Source organism: Schistocerca gregaria, chromosome 1 (assembly GCF_023897955.1).
Source record: "Schistocerca gregaria isolate iqSchGreg1 chromosome 1, iqSchGreg1.2, whole genome shotgun sequence".
NCBI lineage: Eukaryota > Metazoa > Arthropoda > Insecta > Orthoptera > Acrididae > Schistocerca > Schistocerca gregaria.
Window position 1 is genome coordinate 621,923,790 of NC_064920.1, and position 21,544 is coordinate 621,945,333.

Below are 21,544 nucleotides of genomic sequence, written 5' to 3' on the forward strand. Positions count from 1 at the left end.
GTCTGCACGTCCAGCACGAACACTGGTCCAACTGAGGCGCCAGGTGTAAATGGAATGGCAAGCCGTTCCACAGGACTATATCCAGCATCTCTACGATCGTCTCCATGGGAGAATAGCAGCCTGCATTGCTGCGAAAGGTGGATATACACTGTACTAGTGCCGACATTGTGCTTGCTCTGTTGCCTGTGTCTATGTGCCTGTGGTTCTGTCAGTGTGATCATGTGATGTATCTGACCCCAGGAATGTGTCAATAAAGTTTCCCCTTCCTGGGACAATGAATTCACGGTGTTCTTATTTCAGTTTCCAGGAGTGTAGTATAAGCATTCTGATTTTCTGGATTAACAAAGTTCCAAAATCTTTTATCAGTTTTCCTGCAACAACATAACCCAAAACAATAATCATTTGAAATTCGCAAGGCACACCTGCGGTTTCATCCACGATTATTACAACATAGTTGGCATGTTTTATTTCTATACGAACTTCGTCATACTACACTTCCAACATGCATTGCAATAGTTCGTTCTGAACAGTCTTAGAAATGCCTTTGAACACATGCTTGTCTGAGATGAACTTAAAGATCTTTATCCAGTTCCGCTCTGAACTGAATAAGCTCACAAAAAACCCCATTTTTTCAGAGGCATCAGATTCATCGTGGACCCATCAGAATAAGTTCCAAACTGCCACAGAACTGAATACAATTTACAGTTAAATTCAATATATATTTATTCTTTTCTACACGTTTGTTGTGGCTGTCAAGTTTTGTCTGTATTTCGAATCTAATTTCTGTTGAATGTTTGTTTTGCATAGAAATGAAAGACTCAGGACATCATGTGTCGCTTTGACATTTCATGTTCTTTCATTTTAGACCATATATGCCCAAAATCAGTTATTCCGGTCTTTCACCAGTGAACATCTCCCCAAAATAACATACAAGGAAAACAAAAATCAGTGTTGCTTTCTTCACAGCCACAAATCCATTTTTTCTTTTTACGAACTTCTGGACTGAACTTGCCTCATCGATTTTTTGTTTGCTGCTGCAGATTAAGATTCGAGAGTGGCACATCTAGTGTTTTTTACTTGAATTTTGTCACTGATCACGTTTGCTATTTTCATAGTCAACTAAATTTTCCCTTACAGACAACACTGTGCACACAGCTATATACGGTCAGTTACCTGACCTTACAATAACTGCAACATGTTTGTACAGGACTGTATCACACGACTGTAATTAGTATATACGGAAATACTACACTGTTGTTTGGAACACAGATGCTCAACAGCTAGTGAATACATTAGTTTTTTTTGTCTGTACCAATAACACTGCTGTTGTGAAGTATGCAAAACTTGAAAAATGCCTCTTGGTTTAAAAATCTAAGGGCATAATTATGGTCAGATTATATACAGCTATGTATAACGATATTTAAGTAAGTTATTTCTGTATTCGATTTAATTGAGCATTAATTTCTGTTTAGGATTGCATTAGCATTAACTTGCAGAAAGAGTTTTAAACTGGATTACAAGAAGTATTCTAACATGATCACTAGATGGTAGGTCGTGCTAATAGGTTCTAGAGAGCCTATATAGGCTCTCTAATAGGTTCTGCACTTTACTGCTCTCTGGCGTGAGGGACGTAAAGCTGTGAGATTTTTTTTCTTAACATTTATGCCTTGGTACAACCTGTCTTGCAACATCCCTACAAGTGTTTCAGACATTTTCTGACCACCCTGTATATATTCGCCAGCAAATAAATGTAAATGTTTTGAAATGTCTGGGTACCATTTTCGTGTAGCCTTACTCCTCGGCATGTTACCATATAAACTTGATGAAGAACATCCATTAAAGATTTTGGTTTGGCCATTAATATAGTTTATTATTGCCAGTTTCATAACTATAACACCATTCACTAACATTTGAATCATGAATAATATCTTATAGTCTTACGTTCACTGTTCAGTATTGGGATAAGCGAGGAGACATTGTGTTGCAATTCAATCTAGTGTGAACACTCACCACTGTTTGCCAGTAACTTCGTCTGTCTTTCTGCTCCAGTCCGTTGGCATTTAGTGTGAACTGGCGTTTAACCTCCTGCATCCTTTGGTATTAAATATGATATTGCAGGTTTTTACTGAGTGGGCCACTGTTATAGTATAGTATAGGTTATGCACTTGCTGTCTGTCACTTGCTTCACATTATCAAGAACCCCAGCAGGTGGCAGCTGGGTTCAATAATTACGGATTTTGTATTGCTATAGTATGTCGAACAACAGAGGTAAATTAAACAGCTTTATCGGTTTTTATTACTTTGTATGTTTTTATACCTTGTTTTTAAAATATCTTCAAACTAATATGACACAAAATCCAATGCTTGAAAGTGATGTTACCTTCACTAATGAACAGTTTTCTGTATGGTGACACCCATGACAGCCTGGGACTCTGTTACTACAGTTACATTTGTCAACCATAACTGTTTCAAGGTGCACACTGAACTACTTATGCCTAAATATCACGCATTAGATATTAAAGTTTTGAAAGCATGTGTCTTCTTAGGTTAACAAAGTGAATGACTGAGGTTACATCATACCGTAATTGCTTGCAGGCTTGTCTGAAAATGAAATTCTGAAAATATAGATCTTACAGTTAAATTTTCGTTGAGACATTTGAGTCTCATCTTTAGCTATGATAATCATGGAATCTGAAGAAATGAACTAAATAAGCTGAAGATCAGAAAAGAAGTTTGTGTTGGGGAGGGCATTGTACTTAGGTAGTCCATGCAGCAATATTAACCATAGTGCTGTGGCAGTGTAATCGTTAGCATTCCTGCCTAGCAAGCTCTAGACCTGGGTTCAAGTCCTGGCTGTGGCACAAATTTTCATTCATTTCTTCAGATTTCATCATTATCGTAAATTCTGGAGTGGTTAGAGCTGATAAGTCCAAGTACTTCAGTTGCAAAATAGTTGGAAGATGAAGACGATGGTAAATTAACTGTCTAGGCTGCAAATCTCCAAGGGGATGAGATCAAATGAACAGTAAGAATAATGCAGCATTTTGTGGACTTTGTCATATCTGCTGCGTGGCTAGAATACAGATACGGTTCTATCCAAAATAAATGGGCAAGTAAGAATATAATGCAGAATTATGCATTTAAACTTGACACTGCTCAAAATATGATCTACTGAAGGCGCCAGCTGAACAAAATGAGAGCATCTCAGAAGAGGATGATAGATAGCAAGAGTGCAAATGTGCAAGACTAGCTCAGGCGATGCCACTTGTTCAATATAGGCTGTTAAAAGCCTTACAATTGCCTCAGATGAGAAATTCTCACCAGAAGTGCTCTTCCCAGATGTTGGTTCACAGGATGTAAGCGTCTCACGTTCATTCATTGTGCAGAATGCAAGATATTTTTATGCATCACAAATGATCACAACTGTTTCTTGAAGATTCACAGGATGTAATCTAAAAATTGAATTAATTGATATTGTGCAGCGACGCAGTTGCTTTTGTCCTGCAGCTATCTGTGAACTCGTGCAGCAGGTCGCCAGTAGGAAAGCGGTGCGAAGACCTACTGTACTGAAACTTGCACCAGGCTGAATACAATGTACCTATTCTAAGAATCGGGAAAAGGTGTTAATTATGAATGAAAGGTGAATACTGGCAAAACTTAGTATATTCTGAAGCCAAGAATTACACATTCACAGCCACACCCATTCTAATCCTTACACAGTCATGTGCAGACCCTTTCATTAACGTTAGCGAGCTTACAGTAACGTATTTCCGGAAATCTGAAAAGCTATTAAGCACGGATTCTTCTTAAATGAAAATGCTTACCACACTATTAAGTTTATCAGTGTCTAATGCACTCAAGTCATCAATGTTTCAAGTGGATTTACTGTCTTTTCTCATACACAAAATTACTTAAAAAATCCGTACTTTCTGAAAAAAAAACACACACACAAGAATAAACATGCCTTCTCTTTAAAGCACTTTTGAGACATGTCGCCCAACTGAAATCGGCAAATTATAACTTCCTTCGGAGCTCATATTAGACATGACTTTACTATTGGCAGGTTGGGCTCCGAGTACCTAGACTGTTGTAAGCATTCTGTATCTCCCAGAGAAAAGATGCATGAAGAATGGTCCGTTCTGACTGGTCAGTTTTCTTTAAAGCCTATAGAAGAACATTATTCTCCAGCATTAGTCCGCGCTTTTCATCACTAACCAATTAACAAATAACACACTTTCAAACTGTACTTGTCCCAAAGTAAATTCTTAACATTATGATCTTCTCTTTATGCTTTACATTATTAACTAATTGCACTTGCACTCGAATTAGCTTTGCTTTTACCATGAACTTACTTAACAAATTATGATACAAAATTCCCCATCATCTGCATTCACACTGTTTTAAAAATTTCTCACAGTATTGCGGTCATCAGTGGAAAAAGGATCTGCATATTTACTTTGGATCACATTCACACATCATTCACTCTACAAAAACCATATAACAACTGTACAAACAGAAATAACCAAAAATCTTCTAGAAATAAACAGAATAATTCACAAAAACGTTCCCTTGACCTGTTTCTTAAATGTCTCTGTACACTACTGGACTCTGATGGATGAAAATTAAAACTACATACTCAACTAAACCCATTTCAGACCACCTGTCACTGTGCACACATGAGGCATTCTCCTGATCACAGGCTTTAGACAGGAGCAATGAAAGGCACCGCACCTTACACCACCTATGATCATAAAATTTCTCTTTTCAAAAATTTTATTCTTATAAACTAAAATTACAAATTTCTTACTCCAGACTTAGCAGTCAACAAATAACATAGCCTAATATTTTAATTTCTTTATGAAAAATAATTTCGTACTTGACAAAGCTGGTGCAAATTTTCAAAACAAGTTTTCAACACTTTAATAACTTTTTAGCCATTTTTAAATTCATGTTTCATGAAAGTCATTTGAAGTTACTTTTTTCTTTTTATTTAAAGGCACTGCAATTTTTGGCCTTCCATTCAATAATGGTATTTTATCCTACCTTAGCACAAGCTCATCACTATATTTGCCACACACATTTCCCTGGTTTTTGATTATGGCACCTTTGCATTGTAGCATCCATAGCATTCTTCCATTCTCCACATATCTGTCCTTATGGGTTTTACATGCAATGTTGTCCCTGAAACCATAGTTCTGTCTAAGACTACTTTCTTTACATACATCCTAATACACAGTCACTTATTACTACAAGAAATTATTTACAAATTTCATATTTAATTTAAGTAGATTTCAAGAGTAATGCTTTTTTTTAATCAGCAAAATCAAATCTACTAGAAATTTTTTCAACAATTTATTTTCTTTAAAAGGTTTAAGGCATCTTTTAAAAAAACTAGTTGCTACTGAAAACAAAACTTCTACTTTTGCTTTTACTTGAAGTCAACTGGAGAAAATTTAACTGTGAAAAACACATTTCACAAAAAGCAATTACGTACAAATATTTTATAATACCTAGTTACCACTTTTATGCAGTGTCTCTTTGCATCACTTCTTATTTTTTACCATTATTGTACAGGAAACAAAAATTTTTATTTACAATATATATAGTCTCCATAATCATTCATATTCATTTTATAATGAATGTTCTTCAGCCTTATCTGGCCATATTCTTCATCATATTTGTTAAACTTCCTTTGCCTACATGGCCACTTTATATCTCTTTTCGTCGTTACAAGCCACCTTTCATGACCACTGTCCTTCAATGGTCATCATCATAATTTCCTTTATTAACTGCACTTGTCACATCCAGTTACTTTCATTTCCCTACATTAAAATACTTATGTTGTCATTTTACTCCACTACAATTTGCCCCAATTTCTCTCATCATAAAACTTATTGAGTCGTAAGTCACCATAACACCCTCTGAGGTTCTCAAACACTTTACTGTAGCTACAATTATCTGTTCACGTGTTACTGGCATTATTACAAGTTCATTTCTGTTTGGCAACTATTCTAACCAACTTTTATTCACAGCACATAAATCACAGTCACTACCTACTGAACACAGCACTTCTTCGTTACACACTTGCAGACAAATTACTAGCTGACTCAACACTTTCCTTTCATTTTCAGTGTCAGAAACCTCCTCAAGAAATCGTTGAGAACCTCCTTTCTATCGAAACCTTCCCTGTTTCCAGAAATTACACAGATTTTTGCAGAAAAATTAAAAAAGAGAATTATCTTGTGCTAATTTTTGCATGTAGTATCCCCGAAATAGATATCAATTAAAATACGAAGTTATATATGCCTTCATGACATGGGGGGTTAAGAAAACTATGAAACACATTTACAAAATACATGACACCCTTGAACAGAAGTTTTCTGCACTAGCTATGTAGTGATATTCAAAATATTCGAAGTGCTAACAGGGAAACCTTAAAACCTGTCCATATGCAGTAATCTACCTACGCAAAGATCTGTGCAAATGTCTGTGCTTGCAATAGATAACTGCAAAAGTAGTGTATTCACTTGACACAAGTTCCAGTTTACTGCTAGCTCGCCATTCGTTGGTACAGGAGAGAAATTGGCAAGCGACTGGACTCTCCTGAACAGCTTCAATTATGTTTGTATCATAGTTTCATATTGGACTCTACAGCAAAATAACACTTATGTAATCTGATGTAACTGCAATGTTGCGATGCATTATTTGTCAACCAAATATGTTTCTTTTATAGATATTGCTTCTGGTGTGAAGATGGAGGAGAGTGCTGGGTGGATACATTGCTTGACGTAAGACAGTTGAGGATGTAAGAAAGCACAAGCAACCGATCTACTGAGTCCATTTTTGAACCATCTGTAAATATTAATAATGCCTTAGATGAAACTTCAAAGATCCAGTTTATAACGTTCTTGTTCCGAGTACAGGAAGAGTGACTTGTCGGTTTTCAATACTGAGTTATAATATTACTTATTTGGCAACTGAATGGGAATTAAAATGAAGTACCCATATTAAATGTTTTGATATGACGAATCTCATGGCTGGTGTCTGCTACTAATAACATCAAAAACCATGTAGAAATTTGAATTAAATTTAAATTTCTTTCATGATCTATTGATTGCATCTGATGAAGGAGTCAGTGTAAAATATGGTTTGAATCTTGTCTCTTCCTCAGAAGGAACTTCTTTTCTAGATGACGCCTTCCGATTCAGGGAGGATTTTCCATTGCTTCAACTGAAATGGAATGATCGGTTGGGTGACACCGTGTAGAGTGACTTGTGCGTCGATGAAGATGAAACTTAAATGATAATGACAACACAAATACTCGGTCTTCGATCGAAGAAAATCTCTATCCCTTCCGGGAATTGAAACCGGAAACTTACAATCTGCAAGCAATGCTTCAAGTAATAATACGTTTGAGGGTGTAGACCGCTTTCCTCCGATACATATCCTCTGACAACGATATTGAAAACTATCAAGTTGCTAGAGACAGCGGCCAGAGATCACAAAATCACCGATGTTATTACATTAATTTCCAATGATTGTAAACTGGGAAAGTGACAATCGCTAGTTTATGTCAATAGCATCTTTGCTTGTAGTGTCAGTGCTGTGTGATTCTAGTCGGGAAATAGGATGTGGTTTGGTGTGTTTTTACAGTTAGTAAACGATTTAGTGAAGGATTGTTGTGCACAGTGAAAGTAAAAGGAATAGGGACGTTTGGCATCGTTATTCTTCGTCTGCTGCCAACGTCACGTAATTAAATTTTTACAGTGTGAGTAATCCAAAAAGTTACATTGTCACGCAAGATTGCTATACGAATGATTGGCGCGACCATCAGCTGTACATAAAGGTTTGACAGCGTTACTGACAACTGTTTTGGATCAGTATCCAGTTCACTCTCACTGTGACAGTCTAGACTTGCTGTGTTATCATTTTGATGTGAAGGTCCAGAAGTTGTAGCTCAGTGTCGCAGGTTCAACAAACGATAACGTCTAAATAATTATTTGTCTTGTTTAGTCACGTTTATATACATGAGGAAGAGATGTTAGCGGTGTTTTATATTTCATGCTGTATTACACTGTCATTGTACAGATATATATCACTCTTTTCCATCTTTTAAATTCTACAGATCTTTAGTACCACCAGTCCAATAATGTATAGTTTTGAAGGCGAATTTCGACGAAGACCACAACAGAATCTCTCCGGTGCCAGCAGGAAACATGAGAGAAATGAACTGCTGCAGAAAGCGCAGATTGAACGAAGTAAACGTGAGGTAGAGAGTAGGCCTGTACTACATAAAAAAGTAGTAATGTAATGGTATACTTAATTTTATTTCCATATCTTCCAATATTTTTTTTTTTTTTTTGTTCAGGAGCTACGACGCCGGCAGAATAGTGCAATAATGATCCAAGCATCTGTACGGAGTTACTTGACCAGACTGAGACACAAAAAACTGCAGCGTGACGAATTTGATAAGATGTTGGAAGCTTATAAAGCTAAAATAACACCAGAAAAAACACTAGCATTACTTCTTCAGAAATTATTGTTTTTTTATAATGAAGCTGTGGATGTACAAAGACTGGTAAGTGATAAGCAGGACTGTTAACTGCTTTACTTCTTTGGTAGGTATGAAGCACAGTTCCATTCAAAAATCACATTTTGTTTGCACCTTCAGTTGCTCTTTCAAGTGTTGGTTGATAGTATATAGTATAAGTATACATGATAACTTAGAGGATATATGTAGCTATTAATAAATGTTCTTTGTGTATGGAAGGTGGTGAGGGAAAGTAGTTTCTTTCACTTTATTATCACACTGAACAAGGAAACACATTATACATCAGCTGTTGATAGACATGTAGCACTGCTTTCTCGTAATGAATTGCATCTATATTGTACATGCTGTACACAATGATTTGGTAATTCAACGAAAAATTACTGATGTATCTTGAGATGTTGTGTGTTGGTATTAAGAAACTGAAACAAAGTGCAAGTCCCATAATAGTGTACAAACAAGATTATAGTACTGTCTTAGGTAAGTAATTTAAATTTACAAAATGGACATGTCAGTCCCACAAGTACCTAGTTCTTGAATTCAGAAGTGTGATTACTATCGCTATCAGTTTGACAATAGGAAAGGAATGCCATTCTTTTTATAAGTCTGTCAGTATGGCAAGGCTTTCAAGAGGAGGAGAATAATGCTTAAAAACATTAGTAGCATACCTCGCAAAATAATCTCGTGCACTCTGTATTATTTATGTTTCAGGATTAAATTGGCCAGACCACTCTGTTATTTGTCATGTGCTAAATATATTTGAGTAGGAAATTTCTTCTTTTCATTCTCTGAAATGAAGTAATTGCACATTACATCATCATATGAATGCCTCTAAGCTTTAAAGCCATAAGTGTCTGTAAAACACCACAATCGCAGTTTACTTTTTGAAGACATGGAGGTGTTGCAGTATATATCCAGATACTGCTTTTTTCTGATGATTTTATTAATAATGGGCCCCAGTTTAAAGTTACATATCACCCCCTCCTCCTCCCCCATCCCCACTCTGTCACACCGGCCCACCTTTTCAATATGGTGCAAACATAAACATTATACTTCACCACTGGTCAGTTTCTTACCACAACCAGATTTTCCTCACAGCCAAATTGTCACATTTGAACCTAACTCAGGCATTGGGTTGTACTACAGATCACTCTTGTCACCACAACCAAGATTAAGCAGCAGGGGGTGATCCAATACCACCCTTAGCCAACTCCTCACTCAACCAAATCATACTTATTGGTATTTTGAAAGGTATGTCAATACTCGCTGATCGTCCATTGGTCAGATGAATTTATGTGTGTGATACTACTTTGCTAAATCACAAAAATACTATCATCTTTCAACCTAGCAGAGACTTTGGTTTATTCTATCAATCATTGTCACAAGATCGAAGCTTTCATTTTCACATTTGTGCCTTTGCCAACTCACAGACCAACATTTTAGCTTTCTACCTAACCTAGATGTTAGGTGACCCTATAGATCAGTGTGTTACCAAATACTGCATTTCACAAACAAATTGGATCCAAAAGAAATATCATAAGTGCATTGTTCTCTTTCTATTTACACAGATATGGCGTCACACACCCTGTCGTCATTATGCCACAGGACAAAGCAGACATCTTGTATCAGTGGGTTTAGTTGCACCCTTGATTGGCAGTGGAGTTTACATTACCACAGAAAATGCATACTCTTGAGGCAAGTGGTACAAATGTGGCTGTGTGTCTTGCACACACGACCATATTGAAGTCTTTTGTACACAGTACTTGAATAAATCAGTCTCCTGATCGTTGACCTTGATTTGAATGTTGTTGCTGGTGTCTTCATTCTGATGTATTATAGCAGATACTCATTACATGTACATCTCATAGCTCTTCACCTCTCGCTGACCTTCATGGATGCCAGACTTGCGGTTGGAAATTCACAGTCTGTGAATGAATGCTTAATCATATGGACACCAGTATAGGAATTTCATTGCCCTGGTAGCCACTCTCTTCTTGCTCTGAATAGACCTCGGAAGGCCCAGGAGTACCAACTGATAATTGAGTCATCCTCTGTTAATATGCATCACTGAATGCAGATATCATCTTTCAACCTAGCAGAGACTTTGGTTTGCTCTATCAATCATTGTCACAACATCGAAGCTTTCATATTCATATTTGTGCCTTTGCCAACTCAGAGACCAACCTTTTAGCATTCAACCTAACCTAGATGAGTGGCCACTCTAACAGTTCTTTTATTAAATGGTGCCTTCATATCATTCAACCAAGTCAGCTGCTGTAAAACACATGCACGCTCTCTCTCTCTCTCTCTCTCTCTCTCTCTCTCTCTCTCTCTCTCTCTAAGAACAGATGCGCCGGGCCAGACAGCCAATCAGCCAATGATGATGAATACAAATATAATATTAAAACCATGACAAAAGAACAAAGAAATTGATGTTGAGGACTTCACTTCATCTGTAAAACGCAATATAATTGTCCAATATCAGCACAGCATACAGAAATTATAATAAATGAAATATGGTATTGAAAACTTTGGTTAATCTGCCAATCTCAGTTGAACTCGTGGATACCATTACATCAACTGCATAAACTTTCTGAAAAGAAAAGAGTTATACTGACAAATAATGTACAGAATGACTTTTAAGGTTAATTGCCAAAAACTAAAATACCGAGCGAGGTGGTGCAGTGGTTAGACACTGGACTCGCATTTGGGATGACGACGGTTCAATCCCGCGTCCGGCCATACTGATTTAGGTTTTCCGTGATTTCCCTAAATCGCTCCAGGCAAACGCCGGGATGGTTCCTTTGAAAGGGCACGACTGACTTCTTTCCCTGTCCTTCCCAAATCCAATGAGACTGATGACCTCGCTGTCTGGTCTTCTTCTCCAAAACAAACCAACCTAACTCCAAAAACGAAATATCAACAGAAGACGGGATTTTATTGTTGAAACTGTGCGGATTCAATGGGAGAAGTTGAGGCTGGGGGAGAAAAAACAACAGTAATAAGGAACTTTTGGGTAAGAGCATGCTGATAAGAAATAAATGAGCATTTCTACTTACAGTCAACTTTTATGGTAATCTATTTATTTATATATCAAATTGTCATTTTGGATCCTACATATTGATAATAGCAAAAATGAATGTATTTTTCCTCTTAAGGGAGACCCAGTAAGAGCGAGAGGACAGAAGTGTGAACTGTGTAGCCTACTCTTACTTGCACAGATGCATAAGAGTATTCAGTTGGGCAAGAGTTTGCACATGAGATTTTTCAGCAGTAGTCACAGTGACGACTTACATCTTTGTAACCCAGTCAGTCATCATCACAGTATTATTTATATTTACAACATTGTGTTGAGTCTTCACCAAAACTACATCTACATACTGCGCAATTTTTTTACTGACTCAGTTCTCAGACAAGCTATGAATAATTTATTTTTGGCACAATAAGATTTTTCCATTCTGAAAAGTCCTGTTTTCGGTTTCTCCCTTCTCTGGTTTTCCTTCTCCTAATCCTGATTTTTCTGTTTGAGAGCATTCTTCATCCCTGACCAGGACAGGATTTCCAATTTTTAGGCTTCTGTTAACTGGCAGCAATTTTGGCAGAGATCAGGTGTCAGAAAAGTGCATATATACTTGTAACCTTGTGGCAATGGCTGCTAGCACTCCCATAGAGGCAGAATAATCCATAGCGGTAGACTATCCTGTAGAGATACAATACTCGGATATGGCTGACATACTGGGCTGCAAAAGGCTAGTATGGCAGTCATATTCAACACACCTGTCATGTACTGTGTGAATGGTCTGATCAATGTAGGCTTTGCCACACTAGTGTGGTACTCTGTAGACTCCAGACTTCTGCAGTGTTTCCCTAGGATTAAGCCTAATTTCAATTAAATATTGCTGACTTATGGGAGAAACGCCCAGGACTTTAACAGCCCCTCTTGCTCTTGCGAGTGGTTATGTTTCTTCTTTCATAGAGCTGTGCTTATCTCATTTGGAGAATATCTGTAATCTTTGGACACGAACTGTAGGTGTTCCATTTCCTTAGAAAGGCTGTTTCTGTCAGCAATCCCAGAAATTCGTGGAACTCATTAACCCAGGAAAACTTAAAGAATCACATTCAGTATATCTTTGGGAAGGAGATACCACCCAACCAAATTGTGGACAATTTATGTTATAAATGTGTGACATTATTGAGTTCTTTGTGGTTTTTACTGAAGTGCCAGGAAAATGGCACTTATCCTGAAGTTTGCCTAAGTGATAACGTTTTATCATGATTGGCATTGAAAAGTGCATTACAAGTAAGGGAAGCCTAACACCCATGAAGGAAAGGATTCATTTTATTCACTGTGAACTGACACCACATCAGAACTGCTGTTTTATCTGCACATAAAGATTGCATCCAGTCTCCCACCCCTGTCTTGAGAATGGGTTAATGATGTGACCTGGACAAAGTTGGACTTGGTCCATAAGGAGTCTGCTTCAAGATAATTCTAGAAGTTAGCCAGCCTTTCACTACAAGATGCCATTTGACACTTCATGGTCAATTTCATGGGTAAGGTTGTTGATGCTGTCAGTGCTCTGGAAAGGTTTGAACTTTGTGCCCACATTAAAATGTTGCCTTTAACTGATTTTATTAGTATTATTGAAGAAGCTGTTAGACCTCTTCTGAGTGATGTGTAAGAAGTAAGGAATGAAACATGTTGCCTGCTTATGAGAGTTCTGCATTACAAAAACAATATTTCCTCTACAGAAAGGACCACACTACACAAGCTTTGGAAAGGTCCTCATGTTATTGTTCTTGCAGTGCATAAGAGAAATTACAATGTTTGCCACATGAGATCTATGGGTAGAAGATTTACAGCTTGTTTACTGAACCAACATACTGGAAGATTGATAAATACCTCCCAGGTAAAGTGGAAAGAAAAAGTCAACATTGTTGAATTCTTCTTCTCTTCTGCAAGAAGTTTCAAAAAGCTTAAGGCCTCACAGCTCTATTCGACCAAGCTTATATGGTCTCAGAATTCACAAAGAAGGGATGCCTTTATATGCTGTTATGAATAATATCGGTGCTCCAACATATGACTTAGCTAGATATCATCCTTTGTTACTGAAACCTGTCATGGGAAAGTGCTTACATTTTACTCACATCTCTAGTGACTTCATTAATGTACTGAGTTTGCCATGACTCAATGTATCAAATTTATTAGTAAGTTTAGATGTTGTCTCACTCCTCACTATGAGTCCTTCTCATGGATCTGTTCTCTCTCATTGGCAGTAGGTTCAAAGCCAGTATAGCAGCACTCTTTCGTTGTCATTTGTCAACCTACTTTTTATTCTACAGTGTATATTTCGAGCCATTGACAATGTTGCCACGAGTCTCTCCTCCCTTCTGGTAACAAAAGTTTTTATGGAAGGCTTTGAGGGGGGGGGGGGGGGGGGCATTCAATTACAGAGAACTTAAACCAAAGGAGTTGGTGATATGTAAATGATACTGTTGTAGTGCTCCCCTCCCCCTTTTTTTCACTGTTTCTGCAATATCTGAATTCAATCCAAAAGAATATCGAATTCAAGCTAGAAGTGGAGAAGTGTGGCTGTTTCTGGATGTCTTAGTCAGTTGGAAAGAGAATGAGTCATTGGGGCATTCTGTTTCCATAAGCCCACAAACATGGATCTGTGTTTGCATGTGTCTAGCTGGCACCACCCTTCACAAACTGTGGGCTTATGTAGAACATTGGTGCCCCAGGCACATGCCATGTCTGACTGAGATGGCCTTGCTAAGGAGCTGGAACCACCTACAGTCTGGGTTCAGATACAATAGATGTTCTCCACACCTCTTCAATTTGGCCCATTTATCCGAACTCGGTAACTGGGTCTATAGTCACGACCAAGTTCGCAAATATAGCCAAGGACTCGTGTCACTGCCACTACATACAGGACTGTTGGGCTTGATGATTGTTATTTACCGGTAAATTGACTGATCAGTTAGCAATGAGTATTATTCCATTTATTTGTGTATGTAAAAGTTATTGTGTATATGCACATATCTAAGTATGTAATATACTTATGTAGGTATATTGTGTGTGTGTGTGTGTGTGTGTGTGTGTGTGTGTGTGTGTGTGTGTGTGTGTGTGTGTGTGTGTAAAACGCATATGTATATGAATGAAAGATTTTTGAAGACTGCTGTAAATTTATAAAACAGTAATACATCATTTTGTGTGTTCTGTAATGGATAATTTGGGATAGCAGATGTCGGGAGTCTACAGAACTCTATGCCCATGTGGAAACCCTACATTGGTCACACATGCACAGTATGTGACTGGTGCATTGAACACACAGTTAACAGACTTGCCATTTGCAGACCATAAGTCAATCATAGCATTGCATCCCCACAGGATATTTTGTGAACTATTCTGCTGCAGAAATCTTGCCCTAACAACATCTTTCTGGGATTACATCTTTAAGGAATATGTAAAACTAACGTTTGGTGATATATTTTATTAATCAGTTGGGGGTTTTCAACTGTATTAAGGCATGGGACTTGAGAATTTATTTAGAGTCTTCAGAAAGAAACCATTTTACATCTAATGACTTGATTTTTCTAGTTCCCGTTCCACATCCAGACTTTCACCCTTTTATTGATTATTCAGCTTTTTTTCTCATGCTGATCTTGCCCCTGGCAGTACCATCCAGAATATACGTATTTGAAACTAATCCAGAACCTTTGCCAATGAAATTTTTTCAACTAAAAGCTACATTTTCACAGAGGAGTTAAATGAGAGGAAATAAACTTGAAGACAGTATTATATACAGAGAAGAGGAAGTAAATGAAGATGAGATGGAAAGTATTTTACTGCTTGTCCATTACGGATGCTTAAGAACCCGTGACTGTATATTCAATATAAATACAGAAAACTGAAACGAGTCATTTTTTTTAAATGTCATTTATTCCACAAACTGTTTTTAGAACCATATCATGCTCATCTTCAGATGGTGAACAGGAGGCTACACAACTATTTTACAGTGTAATCTTGAGTGCTGGCACTGTGAAAAGATGGAACTAGCTTTAGTGTATCACCATGAGTATCGTTTATACATTGACTTGGATCAGAAAATTAATTCCTTACTTACTGTGAGTGTGGATCCAAATTGCCATATAAAAATACTCATAGTGATACATTAAAGCAAATTCCATATTGTCACAGAGACCACACCCAGCATTATGCTATGAAATAGTTGTTACCTCCTGCGCACCTCATGAAGATGAGCTTGAAAAGGTTCAAGGATTGGTTTATGGAATAAACAGCATTTAAAAAAAGTGACTGAGTGCAATTTTCTGTATTTATATTGAAATTGACAGAGCTCTGAAATACCTAAGTCGGTACCTGTATCCTGGATTAGATGACATTCCCTCAGGATTGTAGCGACAGCCAATACTAAACTGTTTCACCATTTATGCAGAACATATCAGACAGACAAAATATCCTCAGACTTCAAGAAAAATTTAATAATTTCTATTCCAAATAAGGCTGCTGCAAACAGGTGTGAATGTTACTAAAGCACGAGTCCAAAATACTGTACAGTTAGCTTTTAATAATGCTAATGGGGACAAATACAGTGAAATTTTGAAGGTAGTAGTGGTAAAATACAGGGAGCAAAGGTTATCTACAACTTATACACAAATCAGACTGCAGTTAGAAAATTCAATGGACACGAAAGTGAAGCAGTAGTGAAGGGAGTCAGACATGGTTTAACCTCTCTCTGAAGTTGTTCAATTAGTACACTGAGCAAACAGGAAAGGAAACCAAGAAGATATTTGCGAAGAGAATTAAAGTTCAGAGAGAAGAAATAAAAAATTTTAATGTTTCCAATTGACACTGCAATTCTCTCAGTGACAGCAAAAGACTTGAGTGGAATCAATGGCGTCTTGAAAAGATGTTATATGTTAAATATCAAAATAAGAAAAATATAGGTAATGAAATGTAGTCGAATTAAATCAGGTGACCTTTACAGAATTCAGTTGGGAAATGAGATACTATAGCTAGTAGATGAGTTTTGCTCCTTTGGCAGAAAAATAATTGCCAAAGGTCAAAACAGAGAGGACATAAAAAGCAGATTTGTAATTTTGAGAAAAGCATTTCTGACAAAGAGAAATTCATAAGATTAAATTTAAATGTAAGTATTTATAATTTATTATGATTTCCTTGTCATTGGAATTATATTACAATCAAATCACATTTGTTATAATGTTGCAATGTATGCACAAAATCTTTCAAATGTTCAAATGAAATTGTGTAAATCTAACATCAGAGATGCAGGCAATAGTTTGGAAATGAATGCAAGTGTTCAAAACTAGTACCACTGAAAACAATTATATGCAACTGTGGCAAAAACCTTAGTAAATTATAAATAAACGGAGTCACTACTCTTTATACCAATGGAATGTTGGAATTGCTTAAATTTAGGTGTCTGGACATCTTTTCCGAAGATATTTATCTGGAATGTATCCTTGTATGGAAGTGAAACATGGATGATAAACGTTAACTAGTGGGGTCAGTGAAGTGAAATGGAAAGAAGATAAGGATTTCCGTCAGATGAGTAATTTCAACAGCAGCAAATAACAATACAACTGGAGTAGGAATTGTCATGATTAGGAAGACAGGGCAGAGTGTTACTGTGGTCAGTTCAGTGATAAGATTATTCTCACCAAGCTGAAAGCAAATGGACACCAGTAATAGTAGTTAAAATATGCATGCTGATGTCACAAGCAGAAGATGAATATATACAGAAAATAAATGAGGATATTGAATATGAAATTCAGTGTGAGAATGTGGTAAAAATCAGATAATTGTGGATGACTGGAATGCTGCTCTAGGGGAAGGAATGGAAGAAAGGGTTACAGGAGAACACAGGTCCACTAATAGGAATGAGAGAGAGAAAGACTAATATTGAGTTCTGCAGTAAATTTCAGCTATTAATAGCAAATACACTGTTCCAAAATCATAAACAAGCAGGTATACTTGGGAAAGGCTTCGAGACATGAGAAGATACCAGCCAGATAACGTCATGTCCAGAAAGAGATTCCAAAATCAGATATTGGAATGTAAAGTGTACCCAGAAGCAGATGAAGACTTCGAGCAGAATTTAGCAATGCTGAAGAGTGGACTAAAGTTCAGGCAAATCTTCTGAGAGAACCCATGTGGAAAGACATGGGGTGTGAAGTATTGAGGAAAGATGAAGTGCCTTTGATGTTCTCTAATGTTGTAGATATTGTGATAATGAATTTCTTTGTAGGCAGGTCAGTTGAAGAGGAATGAACATCTCTGAAAAGACGATCACGGCAGTTGGATGGACAAATATAGATACAAGGAAAGTAACTGTGAAGATATCCTGGGCAACAGAAGTAATACAAGATGAGTCAAAAAGGACTTTACAATTTTGGAATATATATAGAAATTTAGTGAGGTAGCGTACAGAATCTGTAGATGTCTTTTTGTAGCAAATTACCTCAAGTTTGAGTCACATAGTGCATCAGTACCCTACTCTGCCAGCATAGTGTGCAGTTAAAATGGCTAATTTCACTGTTGCAGTGCATGCTTGCTGTGTGTTTTGGCTTTTTCATGAAACAAATTCTGTAACAACTGCTCAGCATAAATTTCGACCAAATACACCAAAGAACCTCCAAGCAGGCTTACAATTTACTCTTCGCACAAGAAGTTTGTTGTGATGGGTTGTTCCCTGTGACATGATAAATCACCAAGTCACCTGTATGTTGATGATTATGTCAAACAGATTAGGGAGAGCTTTGCCCACATTCCACAAAAATCAATGCAATGTACATCTCACGAAACTGGCATTCCACAGAAGACTGTTTGGTGAGTGCTGCAGAGATGTTTACACTTGAAACCACACAGATGCACAGTGACACAGCGTATTAGCGATGCAGATAACGTTGCTTGAGGGTAATTCTCTGTGGAAATATTGCTTCAGTAGAGGATGGTGAGACATACGTGAACACAGTAATCTTCAGTCATGAGTCAACATTTCATGTCAGTGGACCCACAGCTGCAAAATACTGGGCAGCAAAAATCCACATGCAACCTGGAACAAATTTCCGACAGCCCCATAGTTAAAGTGTGCCATTTTTTCTTCACGTAAAACCATCACTGGTATTTTGTATCTGAATGTGCTTGAAATTGTTTTAATTCCACAGATTGATTTAGAAGAAAGAGTTGAGATGGTTCACTACCAGCAAGACAGTGCACCATTTTATTTCCTCGCGGAAGCTCAAGGTTTCCTTGATAACTGCTTCCCAGGTTGGTGGATTGGCCATGAAGGGCCAAATGCCCACTGTCCAGGCTTGACACCGCTGGATTTCATTTTATGGGGTTTCATTAACGGCCACGTGTATTTTCCTCCCATACCAAACAATTTAGCTGATCTGAAAAATCAAATCTACACTGCTGTTGCACAAGTTACGCCCAATTTGTTGCAACAAGTGTGTGAAGAAATTGATTACCAGTGAGATGTTTGATGCATCACAAATAGCAGTCACATCAAACCAAAATGACACCTTCATGTGAAACTTGTGATTGTTTGCTACAAAATGCAACATCTACCGATTGTGTAAGTTATCTCAATAAATTTCTATATCATTCCAAAGTTGTAAAGTCCTTTTTACATAATCCTGTACTTCCAATTGAACGTTGAAAAGGAAAGAACAAAAAGTTCATAAAAAGACAGGAATAAAACCATATGAAATAGAAATTGCAGTGAAACAGAAGCTAATAAATGCAAGGAAATATTTTTCAAGTGAACTGACTCGGAATATAGAAAAGACAAAACAGCCTTCAACGTTAAGAACTTAATGGGAAGTCCACTGTTAATCGCAGAGGAGAGAGTGGATACGTGAAAGGAGCACATTTAATGCCTCTACACAGGGGAAGACCTAACTGGTGGTGTGATAGTACAAGAAATGGCAGTCAATATGGGAGATATAGGAATACAATAGTAGAGTCAGAATTTAATGGAACTGTGGAAGACGCGTGATCAAATAAGATTCAAGGCATAGATACATTAACTTCAGAATTTCTGAAATCTCTGGGGAAGTGACAACCAAATGACTATTCAAGTTTGTGTGTACAATCTATGAGACTGGAAACATATCATCAGACTTTCAGAAAAATATCATTAACACAATCCTGCAGGTAGCAAACGCAGATACGTGTGAGAACTACAACACGAGCAGTGTCAGGCTCATGCATTGAAGTTGCTGACAATAATAATATACAGAAGGATGGCAAAGAAGATGGGAATCTGTGCACTTGATAATGGAAGGAAGACTGAAGAAACATCAGAAGAGGTTCATTGGACTTGTCCATAAGGAAAAGCGTTGGATACTGTAAAGTTATGCAAGATATAAGAAAAATAGGAATGGGCTATGGGGAAAGATGGTTTATGTACAAGATCTACCAGAACCAAGAGGAAAAAAATACGAAGAATTTGGATTAGAAAAAGTATAACATGAGAGTATAATCTTTTGCACCTATTGTTCAGTCTATAGGTTGCAGAAGCAATAATGGAAATGAAAGAAATTTTCAGCAGTGATGTTCAAGTTCAGTGTGCAAAGATATCAATGACCAGATTTGCAGATGAAATTCTTTGTTATCTTTAGTGAAAGTATGGAAGAATTGTAGGACTTGCTACATGGGATAAACAGTCTAATGAGCACACTCTGACTGAGAGTAAACCGAAAGAAGACAAAAGTAATGAGGAATGGCGAATTAGTGATAAGCTTAAAATTGAGAACTGGGAGGTAGATGGAGTGTAAGAATTCTGCTACCTTGAAAGCAAAATAGCATGCTGGATGAAGCAGGGAAGGTGTAAAAAGTAGACTAGTCCATGTGAAGAGATCATTCCTGACCAAAAGAAGCTATCAAACATGGGCCTTAATTTGAGGAGGAATTTTCTGAGAAAGTGCATTTGAAGCAAAGCATTTTAAGGAGGTTAAATTTTGCAACTTGTATAAAGAAGTGAACTGAAGCGTATGAGATGCCGTGCTACAGAAGGCTTTTGAAAATTAGGTGGACTGATGAGAACTGAGGAGAATCTTTGCAGAATTGAGGAGAGGAGAGAAACAAATGGAAAACATTGATAAGAAGGGAGAGAATGATAGTGCATGTTTTAAAACATCAGGGAGTAACTTCTGTGGTACTTGTGGGAATTGAGAATATTGGATGCAAGTGCTACTCCTGAAATTGATCTCTCTGCGGTTCCAGGGGGAGTCTCTCACTTTTGGCCCTATGAGTTCAGGTCCCATTCTATGGTTTGACCTGCCACTATCAAAATTCTACAGAAGTGCAGGCCATATGGGTAAGGATGCCTTACGTGGTGCATGAGTTATCCACAGAGCCCCTAGATTCGATCTCCTGAATCTGTTGTCATAGCGTTGCATCTCCACTTGCGATTCAACTGTTTGGGCAAGAGTGCTTTCCAGGGTATGTCATCTTCTTCCATTGTCTCGTGTACTCTTATGCCCCATGACAGTATTGGATTTCTCTGCATCCAATATCCAGCATGGTAGCCAGTCCGTTGTGGTGGGGCCATCATATACCCATTTGGTGGTAGCCCCCTGACAACACACCATGGAAGGAACATAGGGCTACAGGACAGACAGAGCCATATTCGCCTCGGACTGATGGGGACTCCTTTCTACTTATGAAGCCTCAGTTTTTCATTGAACCAGTTTGGAGAAGTGACAGCAGTGTCCAAGATGCGAAACGGCCCAGTCTTGATTCAGACAGCATCCTCAGCCCAATCCCCAGCGTTACTCGCCTGTGACAAACTGCATGATATTCCTGTTTCCGTCACTCCCCATAAAAGCCTCAGTATGGTCCAGGGGATCATGTTTCATCGCGATCTCCTCTTGCAGTGTGACTACGAGCTCTGTGCCAGTATAGAACGTCGGGGTGTTCATTTCATCAACCACCTTTACAGG

At 37.7% G+C, this 21,544-nt stretch overlaps 1 protein-coding gene across 1 annotated transcript in view; it reads left to right on the plus strand.

Annotated features, from left to right (window-relative positions):
- Positions 1–7,549: 7,549 nt before the first annotated feature.
- The window catches only part of LOC126359502 (ubiquitin-protein ligase E3C), a 199,414-nt gene continuing 185,419 nt past the window's right edge, over positions 7,550–21,544 (plus strand). The window contains exons 1-3 of the mRNA XM_050007636.1: positions 7,550–7,768; positions 8,126–8,269; positions 8,369–8,578. Of these exons, the coding sequence (XP_049863593.1) occupies positions 8,150–8,269; positions 8,369–8,578 (330 nt within the window). The 5' untranslated portion in view covers positions 7,550–7,768; positions 8,126–8,149. The remainder of the gene's footprint in view (positions 7,769–8,125; positions 8,270–8,368; positions 8,579–21,544) is intronic.